Here is a 12,115-nt window from a genome sequence, read left to right as displayed (position 1 = left end):
AACCATCCAGCATGTATTTGGAGATCAGAGTGGGGTGTGATAAAAGCTGGAAGGAGATTACGTTTCTCCTCTTAAAGAGCAACAGATTCACAAAGTCGTAGACAAAAACAGACGAGTACTCTGACGAGGACCCGAGGGAAAGCTGGGAACGAGAGGAATGCTGTGAAACGCTTTGGAACAGGAAGTTGTGTGCAGAAACTGCATGATGGCTATATACTTATTTCTTTGACCTTTCTTTTCCCAGGGAAATAAACTAGAGTGCAAAGAGTTTATGTGGAGGAACAACAATCAGCAACCAGCTAATTTTTCTTCAAAGATAAAAAATAGATCAAAATCTGACAATTTAGTTTTGATCTGCAGCTCAAATATTGAGAATTTCTTTTCTATTATTAAATGCATCAAAATGAATACCGATACTTTCACAGTGTCATTCTTTGTAGAAATTCAGTGCAAATATATAAAAACTTGCATTTCTTGTATCCATATTCAAACACATTAACTGGATCTATTTAATTGTAAATCAAAGATATAAAGAGCCATTGTGGAAGGTTCAAAGAGGCACAAGTTGCAGACCAATGTCTTATACGTTATAATCCTTAGTAAAAATATTGGGACTGGCGGAGCAGATGTCGAAAAAAAATCATGAATCGGTCTCGGTGTGGTTTGAATTCTTTTTAAAGAAAGTGGAGTTTTCTCCAGCTGTAGCATTTCTTTCTCCACCTCCAGTACATGTGCACTGCCTATCAGCTGGAAGAAAACGTGCCATTACCTTTTTTCGTAAATTCACTCAAACTGCAACATCTCTACGAAAAAGACCTGATGACTTAGCCAGTCAGTTTAAATAGATCACAAACATCCCAACATGAATCACAAATAGAGCTACTCTGACACCAAACATGGTTCCAGAAGAGACTCAATTAAACGCGCTGAACAAACTACAGAAACATTCATTAAAAAGGCGACAGATCAACAAACAGAAAGCTGAACGGTCTCAAGAGTCTCTAAACAGACACAGAAGTAGAGCAACTCTAATCCAACAAGAAGAAGGGAAACGATTTACATCAGCAAAGATCAGAAGAAAGCATGAAGGAGCAGAAGGGCAGGGCAAAGCGAGCACCCCCAAAAACATCAGACATCACAGCACAACACACAACCTTCTCTGACCAGATCAGCTAAAAGCAGAAAACACAAAGTTATTCTAACGGTGATTACAGCGGAGGAGCGGCTCTGGCGAGGATAAACATTGGCTGAAACTCACCGTGTGGTAACCCCGGGCTACGGGCGGCTTTCCAGTGGGGTACGGGTCCACCGTGTCGATGATAGTCTGTCGCTCGCCTTTCTGGTTGATCTTCCGAAAGCGCCGCCGGGACTGTCGGTGCGAGGCTTGTCGCTGAAAGTACTCCTCATTTTCATCCATATAGTCCACCTGCAAGCAACACGGATAGAAGGGGAGTGACTGTCTTCGTCTTCATTCACACCCCTCTCCTCTTCCTCATCCTCCCATCAGCAAAAGAAAACAAAATAATAACAACAAAACTCCCCCATGTCCCTCATGCCTCCCGCCTCTCTGGTTGCGTAAAAATAGAAGTGTGTGTGTGGGCTGTGCGGCGCACACTGACGTCAGAGGATGCTCGCATCATGAAACAAGAGACGGTGAGGAATTTGTATGAGAGTGGTGAGCTGGGAGAGAGGCGGACTGACAGGCAGACATAAACAAAGATGAAGTTCCGTGCAGAAAAAGACACTTTGCTACCTCAAGTTAAAATCTGGTTAAATCCCTGCTTCCATTCATAATGAATGAGGAGAAGGAGAAAAAACATGGAAAACTGGAACAGGACGACTCTCATCCTACCAGAGAATCCTAAAATAGTTTTTCTATCTTCATATTCGGGGCCCAATCCTTCTCATCTCTCTCGCTATTTTTCACATTTCTTGCAGCTCAACCTTTGGGATTACGCTGCTAAAAACCTCACTCCGCCTTACCAACGGCTGCCATGACAACGGCAGCAGAGTTGTGTGCTAGCGAGGGCATAAAAGCGTGTTTGTGTGTCTAATTGCTCTCACTGAGCTGTGTGTGTGCGTGTGTGTGTGTGTGTACAGTACAGGCACCTCGGCAGCGGATGAATGTGCTCATTTCACTGCAGCTTCATGGAGCCGAGTGGAAACTTTGCAGCAGGGAACCTCTGATCCATCCTGCTCTGTAATTATGAAACGGCTTGGCTTCTGGGATAGCAAAAGCAACAGCTAGCAGGCAGGCAGACCAGGGTGGTGATGCTAATAAGGGTGGAGGATCTGATGGAGTTGTTGTCCCATCTGCACTCATGGAGACGGCAATTATGTGAAATGAAGACGCGCTGTTATTGCAGCGGTGGAAGCCTGTTGTCATTCCTACACACTGACAGCATGCAGGTTACCTCTGCTGCTTTTCTTGGAAGGAAGATGAAAGTAGGGCATGCTTGCACTTCCTTGAAAGACTGCAGTGCTTGTTCATGGGTGAGATTTTTATTATGTGTTAAAAAACACAAAAACATTAAATAAAAAACATTTTCATCACTTCCTGTCAGATTATGACTGCATTTTTCATTGTATTTTTGTGGGAGTTTGTGCAAGATTCCACAACAAAATAATAGGGTGCAGCAAAATGGAAATTTTGTCTATATCTATATCTGACAATAATGTTAAAAAAATGACAAACCTAGGCCGATACCGATGTTAGTGCCAATATAATATGCATCCCAACAAAATAATGCACCACTGAAGACCAAAAATCAGAAAAAAGCAAGGTGAGGGTTTTTTTGCTGCTCTGTGACAAAAACTATATTCTTTTAGAAAAAAATTATTTTGGAAGTATTTACTGTTTGCAGGTTTCTTTATCTGACATTTTGGTGATGACAACTAAAATGCATTTCAAAAAGAAGGTCATAAAAACATGAATTTCTAAGTTTTTCCCATAATGTTTAAGTTATGGAATTTTTTTTTAATACTTTTAAACACTTTGCAAAACCATTTAACGTTCTGCTAAAACACAGCACTATGAAACTTGAACAAGAGGAAATATGGAATTATTTGGCTGTTGATTTGTTAAATTGTTGTTATTGAGTTAATACACATAGATAAGCTTGAAGATGCAGAAATAAAAATGGAAAAATTGTTACTTGGGAAAAAAATAAAAAGGAACTTTGAAAATAAAATGGATTTTATGCAGCCGTACATTCACATGATGAGATATGGTGGTGGCAGAATCACTACTACTTCAAGGTGTTTTATTAATAAAAATAAATGTCCTTCTACTTAGAATATGAGATAAAACTGACATAAAATACACTGAAGTTTGTCATTTTAATGGGTGAAGCGTGTATCTGTTAGAAAGCTGCTTTCATTTGTTTGTACAGTGTGGCTGGATGAAGCTAGAAAACAAGGACAGTTTTTTGCACATGATCAGTATTCAGCACTTAGCTTCATGTTAAACCCATCAATAAAATCAGCATATTTGTACCAAGATTTGTTTTTTTATTTGAGCCATAAGATTTGATTTAGTGGCTTTCATTTATTCTTTATGGACTGATCATAAATATGAGCACATTTATCTTTCATGAAGCCATAGACCATAAAAAGCCATCTTATCGACACAAACCTTGTCCAAAGTGGAGTGATGTAGTTACAAAGTAATGCTCCGGGTTTAGTACTGAGGACACTGATAAGAAATGTTGCAGTAGTATTTTACTGATGATGTCATATCTGCAGCTTTTTGGTGTCTTATGCAACAGTAATCTAAACCTTCTCAGGCCTGATGTAGCACGAAACTGATAATTAATATTAGGACTTTTACTTTCTGTGTTATGAAGCCTCCAAGAATAAAACCTCACTCTGAGGATGGGTTCATCTGTGAAAAGGTGGCAGATTCATTTTAAAATAAACTTCCAGTTGGGCTTTCTTCACGTCTTCAAGTTTTAAACTGTGATGCGTTCAAGACTGCAAGTTGAAAGGTCAACAGATCCAATGCATTGCATTGGTGTATTAACAGACTTGAAGTTGCAGCTGTTTGAATGTGTCTTGGCAGGATCCTCAGCAGTCTATGGGGTGACTTCAGGCCCCAGTTAGTTTCTGTTCAGCAGATGACTGTTTCCTGCTGCCAACTTGGCCGCTGCACTTCGCTATGAGGGGAAATTTCATTCTCAGCAACTTTTAATTTTAGCAAAGCCGCATTAAGAGGGAAAAATCTAAATTTAATGAACACAAAGGTCTTGATCCTTAATAATATATCAAACATATCTACATGTTGAATGGACCTCCAATCTAAAGCCCAGTTTGTGTTAAAACGTGATATAGTTTATATAGCAGGCCACACAGGATGATGCAACTTTCACACTGCAGGTGGTAAGTGGATAACTGTGGGTTTAACAATAATCCATTAAGACATGATGCAACATGCGAGTGAACTCATGTCCACGTTAATGGCTGTTTTCTGAAGCTTCAGTGGATTTACAGAGAGGAAGCCTTTCATACTGAGCTCCCAGCATTTACTTTCATTTTAAAATATAAAATAAAATTGGCTTCATATTTATGGAAGATACTTCTATAGTGAACAGTAGGAAGACAAGGAAAGGTAAGGGATAGGAAGAGCAGAAGGAAGGAATGAGGCAAAGGCAGAAAGATGGAAGCAGGACACAAAAAAGTAAAGAGTAGGATGAAATTAATAAAGGAAGTTATTAAGGAAGGAAGGACAAAAGCAAATAAAGAAGAAAAAAGAATGAAGGGAATATAGAAGGAATAAATGGAGGACAAAAAAGAAGTAGAACATAAAAGTGGAAGGAAAGAAGAATGAAACTGAAAGGAAGTAATCAAAGAATGAAGTCAATTAGAATGAGGAAGGAAACAGAAATGATGGAGGACAAAAAAGGGACACAAGTGAGGAAAGAAGGAATAACACAAAGAAGGAAGAAAGCAAGGAGAAAAAAATCAGAAATAGAAGAAAGAAGGAATGAAGGAAGAAGAAAAAGTGGCCACAGTGAGTATATGAAAGGAAATAAGTAAGCAGGGAAATCAGGAAGGAAAGAAGAAAGCAAGAAAGAAGGAACATAGGAAGGGTACATGGAAGGAAAGTGAACATAATGACAAGAAAGGATACAATAAAGGAATGACAATGCGAATAAAGTGAGAAAAAAATAAACATCTGCCACATTTTCTTTTTCCATGCTTATTTATCTTAGGAAATAAATCAGATTTCACACTTTTCATAACAACAAAGGAAGTCTGCTCTGAGCAGGAGTTTAAAAAGCAGAGAAATAAACTCACCACAATCATTTCTGAGGGTTCAAGGACGATGCATTCACATCCACGCCGCAGGCTGCCTGCTGATCGCTTCCCAAAACTAAACAAAAAGATTACAAAAAAAAAATAATAATGTCAATAATGTACCTTAAAGCAGTCTGGTTTGACTTGCACTATATTCACATATGAACATGTTTCTCTGTTCATCTTTGACCGTCAGCAGCAGTGGAGAATCCCATAAATGTTGGCATATTTCTACGCAAACACAGTGAAAAGCTTTGACTGTACACCGCCTCCTTTCAGATTCAGGAGGGAAACACCCGGCTCTGGAAAACTCCACTCTCATGACGTCAGTTTGTACAGCAAGCCCTCCTCCTAATGATCAGAGAAATATTAGAAGCAGCAAAGATCCAAAATGAAAAAAAAAAAAAAAAGATTCTCAGCCATGGAAACTTTAAGCATGTGCAGATCCTAGTTGTGGGTGTTGGGAAGAATGATCCCTTTGTCCAGAACATGATTCCCACCTAGACAAACAAGAGCGTCTTTTGTTTGTTATTTTAAACATCTTTTGCTTCAGAATGTGACCCAAATCTTGATTGTTTGCTCATTGTTTGGTTAGACAAACTCCTGAGATTCACTGGAATTAGTGTAACAAGCCGTCTCTGTTTGCATCACTGAGATACAGGAGCATTTTAAAATATAGTCCTCTTAATCAAAAGCATCTATTTTATTTTAAATAGTACTAACATTTTGTCACATTCAAGTAATGTTGATCATTAACAGTTTTTACGTTTGAAAGATACCATCATACTTGATAGTTGGTAGTGGTGGTTAATTCCCCTTTGAGATATAACAAGGAGATTAACTAAAATTTTTTTAACATTTTTTGACTTTAGCATAATATAAATTATTTTCAGAGTGTACCCATTGTGCACAAGTTCTGGATGAAAACCTCAGAGACCTTGACAGAGCTGCAAAAACACTAAATCTTGCCAAATGTTCTTGGTTTAGTTTCTACCTTATATATTGTGGTACCTTTGAAATAAGACAAAACTCACATACAAGTAACTTTTCAGCAAGATGGAGGAGCTTGTTTTAAGTGAATAATTTCTTAATATTGATGAAAAGGTATTGGTTCTACTGCTATATTGTTACTTATGGGACATTACTCAAATTAATTACTTAAAACAACCTCCTTTATTGTGCTGGAAATTTACTTGTGACTTAGTTTTGTCTTATTGCAAATGTAGTAAGGTCTTTGCAAATGTAGTAAGGTCTTTGCACTAGAAACTAGACAAACATACTTGGTATGACTTTGTGTTTTTGCAGCGTTGGTGAGAGTTTTCCTCCAACGCCAAAATTGAGGAAACAATGATATCTGTGTCAGTGATTAATTTAAAGTTTGCTAACGCTGCACTGTGTACTTTTAAATAAGGTCTGGAGTGACTCTACTAAAGTTAGCAAGTGTGGTCACTGTGACAGATTTTTATTTTCCTAACTGGAACCACTGACCTCTCCCACACAGACTCTTGATTCGGGATCAATGCAGTTCATTTAAAGTCCATTTACAGTTACGTGTTACCACACTGTCTGGAGTGACTTTACTTGGCTTTTAAACCATAATAACCTTGAAATGTTGTAGGATAAATGCTGTATTGGTCTGATTTCAGGGTATTTGATCCCACCCTGGACTCTTCTGTGGAGAGGAACATGTTTCAGCTTCAGCAGACATTATTTACATAAACAACCCAGATTTGGGCTCCACAGTGGAAACCCACACAACTGACAACCAGGGTGAAGCAAAAGTTTTAGAAAACTAAAGTCCAAGAGAAAAAAGCTACGTTAATTATCTATTTATATATGATGGATGACAACTACAGTGAACCACCGCTTGTTATAAAGCTATAAAGATGCTTAAAATCCATTGGCAACCTTTGGTATCTCAGGTAGGTAAAGGTGCCCAGAGATTAAGTGAGTGGCCAATGAGAGCAGACCTCAGGCCCAGCAGGACATAAACACTTTGGGCTTGTGGCTACATGTTATAGCTGGGGTTTGTTCACGCTGGGAAATAATTACCAGCTGGCTGCAATGGCACAGATCAGGCGCATTCATTTCTCCAAGCAGATCTCGCTGGCTTTTCTTTTCTTGTTCTAGTAGAAGACTCTTAGAAACTTTATCAACTCTTATCAGCCTGTCTGTTCTTTAGTGACAAAATGCATTTTTCCAAGTTCCCTTTGATAACTTAACAATTTAAAAAGCAAAACGTTAAGCCGAGAAGCTTGTGTTAAATCAAAGAAAACATGAGCGGCAGCTTGAGGGCAATGGCAGTGAGTGGGTTAATGCTGATTGTTGCTGTTTGCTTTGCCTGAGCTTCAGTCTAACGCCGTTGTAACTCTGCTTGTATTCCCTGACAAACACAAGCCTGAATTCCACCACAGGACAAAACACACCGATGCGAAGAGCTTACTCAGTATTTTTATTGCAGTTCTCGACAAGAAGACAAATGCTGTAATTCTTTTGCAACTGGTTTCCAGCACTGCTGATTTGTCTGGGAGGCAGTGGTTTTACAGGAAGCAAAGTCTGCTTCTGATGCTCCCAGCAGCTCTGAGCTGTGTTTCCACCCATATACATATCACAAACGCATCAGGCCACCCTGTGCAGACAGCAGAGTGGCATGTTCAATCATGCTCCTCCATTCCTGACATTAGTAATCCAGTGCTCAATTTTACATAAAAAATAACCGCACCGCTGGCAATGTGAGATATTAAAGCAGGGATTATGGAAGTGCAGCGTGGGGGAGGAACACAAAACTATCTTGTTTGGAGATTAAAGCTTGTAGTGCTCCAGGACTAGCAGTGAAAGTAAAAAAAAAAAAATCTTGCAAGAGCAGAAATTATGTGAAGAATTGACTGGGATGGTGGCACCTCTAAAATTAATGCAAATACTTGATTTTTATCAGCAGAACTGATGCTGCTGAAATGCACGGAGCAGTTCCTACGAATTACCAAGCAAAGAGGAATTTAGGCTGAAGTGAGCCCTGCTTCAGCTTCCCTGAGAACCGCATAGGACGGGAAACTTCCGAAACCAGAAAGACAAATTTAACCACCAAAGAAATGTGTCAGAATGAATCATTACACTCATATTTTTAACACAGCAATGCTGCAACACAGATTGTTTTTTTTCTTTTACTATTGTTTAAACCAGCAATGAGAACGATACTGAACACCCTGCTATTCATTTAGTCCTTCACTTGCTTGGACTAGGACACACTCTCCATGTACAATGCAAAACTGCTGAAAGAAGTCTTCACATTGCTGAATTAGAAGAATAAAATGGTGCAATAAAATAGCATATATTATCTTTAATTACAGATTGCTGTTACAGATAGGGCTGAAACGATTTATCAGATTAATCGTAATGAACTGGCTATTGAAATAATAGTCAACTGATGAAGTAATTAATAAATAATTTATTGGAGAATACAAACTAAAAAAGGCAGATTGCTGAAAACATCGTATTCAGAACAGCAATTGAGCCAAAACTGTACGAAATATACACACTGTGTATTTAAGATGAAAAAAAAAATCTGCTTTAAATCAGTTCTACGCTGAATTCCTTAAGAGGCATTGTTTTATCTTCACCAACTGCAAATTGTAAAAAATAAAAAAATCTAAAAGTAAACATGTTTTGCTATCCTACTGTTAACTGGTTAATCCAAAAAATAAACAATCAGCTTTCCACTGTATTGACAAGTCAATCAGAAAGGGCTGAAATTTCAAATGTTGATATCAGAAGCATTTTTCTACCTGCAGATGGATCCTTTGCTTCAAATAATTAAGCATGCACTGAGGAAATATTATGGTATTCTAGACAAGAAAATGTTTATTTTCTTTTTTTAAAATGAGCTGAATTATTTGTTTCAATTTTCTATGCATTATGCCTTAATCAGATAAAAAATTGAGGAAATTTGTGCCAATTTTTTTTATCTTTACCTTTATTGAATATCCTCATCCAATAAAGATATCCGATAAATGATTATTTGAATAAAATAATCACTAGTTGGACCCTAGTTTCAGATCCCTGTCTCGTTTAGTTGCATGCTAATTTGTCAATGAATGCATCAAAACTAGGAAGTTGGGCATCATCAGAAGTAGTGAAGCTCATACATAAACTGTGAATTTCTACAAAATCAGAATCTAACAATGCAAACATCATTTCACCTCCAGCTTTTATATCAAATAAAGTGTGAGGTGTTTTATTCCAAAGATTAAAGCTCTAATTCTATAGACTAGCCAGATTACCTTTATTATCAAGAGTAAAATGACTAAAGCATGGAAAACGATCAGCTGCTACTGTTCAGTCATCTCTGACAGACATCTCCTCTGCCTTGGTGGCCCTTTAGCATTCCAACCAACCTGAGCATCTGAAATGTCACAGGGATCACTAACCCTGAAGCCTGGATCCTGGATCTGATCTGGGTGGATAAGATCTCTTCACTTTGCTTAGGTATTAAACTCACTAAAAAGGAAATGCTGGATTTTAACACTACAACACTTAAAGCTGAATAAACATTAGGTTCCCTGGTTTTACAACACTTTTGAAGAGTATAGAGAAGAGACTGGAGGAGAGGAGTGACTAGTCATGATTCATAATTTGATGAAAACCACATTCGGGTTTGAAGCGCTCTGGAGCATCTGTATCAACTGCAGCTGACCGTTCGCCCATCTGGCAAAGATGAACAGAATGCTTTGGAGGATCATCATGGCTGGATCACACACAGCCTAAACCTTTACTCTGTCAGACCCAAAATAGAAGTCATCACTGAGGCCAAGAATGTCCGAATGACTCGTGACTTTAACTTCCCAAAATATAAGTGTACTTATACTGACAAGAAAGGGAAGAAGTGTGTTTAAAACAACTAAAAGAACAATTTATTTGGAACATATCCAACACATTTACCCCTGCAGCATGAGCATTATGTCTTGTTTTGGTTATAAAGTTGCCAAAAGTCGCATGCCACCCTACAAACCTGAGAAATACACACCCATTCCTGGCTGACATATTCCAAATAACTTCAAAGGCGTGCTTCACATTCCAGACGTGACTGCTTTACAGCTACCAGCTCCCGGCGCGGAGACGACCCCCACTTTAAGCTCACAACCCTGAACTCCAGAGAGCCGATGGAAGATGTAGTGAGAGCTATAATCATGTCTTTAGGTTGAATCAGACTGAAGAAGCTGCAGCTGCTGCCGAAGTGTGAGCACTCACCCTGTCACTCTAAAAGTGCTCGCAGAGTGACACGGCCACCTGGGAAGACAACAGGATCACACCTTAAAATATCTCCTCCTGATAGTCCAGAAAGAGTCCCAAAAATCCGTCCCAAGCTCCAGGACTAATGTGTGACTGCAGCATATCATTCTGCACACACCCGCTGCTGCTGTCGGAGATCTGCGTTTTGTGAAATGGGAGTGTGTGGCTCTGAAAGTGTGTGTGTGAATCAGCTCCTGTCTAAAAGCTCTGCCCCCTTTCTCATCTGCCCTTCCTCTCTCCCAGCGTAATGTTTAGAGTAGACGACAGACAGCATTCCAGCGTACGACTCACTTCCTGCTACAGTCACAACGCATGAGAGACAGGGAGGGAGGACAGTTTGTTCTCAGCGTGTATTTATGTTGTAGTTAGGTGTAGACTGCCTGTCCTCCCATTACAGTAAAAATGCTTCACTTTATGAAGTCTTTTAGTTTTAACTCAATGAAAATCTATTTTAAGGAAGTTTTTTTTTAATAATTATTTTAATTGGACAGTTTATACTTTAATTAAGTTGACTGCCATTAGCAGAATGCTTTAAGATGATGTGATATCTTTGCTGAGTCATGTTGAAATTTAAATATGTAAAACATGTTAGAGAAGATTCCTGAAACTTTAAAGGAATTTCCTCTTATGTGTCTGGATTCCAGTAAAAGGATTGATTTTAGTCTGTTTTCAAAAAGTGACTATAATTTACTGTAAACAATAATAAAAACTTAATAGATCATAGTCTTTAAAAATCTGTAACTTCACTCAGGTGATCTCCATTCCACTCAATGTGAGACCAATTGCACAAATTGGCTGGACCGCTGCTAAATTAGGTCAGTCACTTTAAAGGGGATGAATATTTATGCAATCACTCATCTTATATTAAGTATTTTTATTAAATTAATAGTACTATTATTAAGTTAATAATACTATCATCAGTTTTCACTTTGACATGAAAGTCTTTTTTATTGGTTTCTTGTCAAAAAGCAAATTTTTACTGATCATGACTGATTTGTAAAAACAATAAATGGGTAAAGCACCAAATCAAAGGTGAACAATGTTATTGGCACTGTTTCATATTCAGAGTTAGGAGATGAAATTTAACCTTTAACATGACAACTCTGTCTTGATTAACAAACGTTAAAACACCTATCTTAAGTCAGGATGGATGACATGTCGACATCAATATACCAGTAGCGGTTTGATAAGCAAAACTGGGCTGATATTAACAACCAATCTTGATTTTCATTTTGTTGCAGACTGTGCTTCAGTAAAGCGGGTTGGTCAGCCATGTGATGTTTGTTTGGTCATGTGACAGTCACAGTCATGTAATGCAGGAAGGTGGGGGTTTTAACTAAAGCAGAGAAGTAAAGTTAAAGCTGTTAATGTCAATATTGATATATATTATCATACAGTTAAATATTGGAATCCAACATAATATCAATATCGGCCCAATTTTTTATATCGGTACTTTCCTAATCTAAAAGCTAACTTATCACATGATTTTGAGGAGCAAAAATATTGGACCCATGAGTGCCTAAGAGCTGCACCA

At 38.3% G+C, this 12,115-nt stretch overlaps 1 protein-coding gene across 11 annotated transcripts in view; it reads right to left on the bottom strand.

Annotated features, from left to right (window-relative positions):
* The window catches only part of rapgef2 (Rap guanine nucleotide exchange factor 2), a 103,031-nt gene that overhangs the window by 43,229 nt on the left and 47,687 nt on the right, over positions 1-12,115 (bottom strand). For 8 of the 11 annotated variants that reach the window (XM_023328806.1, XM_023328812.1, XM_023328808.1 and 5 more), the window contains exons 5-6: positions 5,296-5,371; positions 1,259-1,426 (exon numbers count right to left, since the gene is read on the bottom strand). In XM_023328806.1, the coding sequence (XP_023184574.1) occupies positions 1,259-1,426; positions 5,296-5,371 (244 nt within the window). Of the gene's footprint in view, positions 1-1,258; positions 1,427-5,295; positions 5,372-10,315; positions 10,742-12,115 lie in introns of those variants that run through there. The other 3 variants (XM_023328814.1, XM_023328815.1, XM_023328816.1) reach the window with 3 other exon arrangements.

Source organism: Xiphophorus maculatus, chromosome 23 (assembly GCF_002775205.1).
Source record: "Xiphophorus maculatus strain JP 163 A chromosome 23, X_maculatus-5.0-male, whole genome shotgun sequence".
Taxonomy (NCBI): Eukaryota; Metazoa; Chordata; class Actinopteri; order Cyprinodontiformes; family Poeciliidae; genus Xiphophorus; species Xiphophorus maculatus.
The sequence above is the reverse complement of the archived record's forward strand: the minus strand, read 5'-3'. Positions and strand labels throughout refer to the sequence as shown.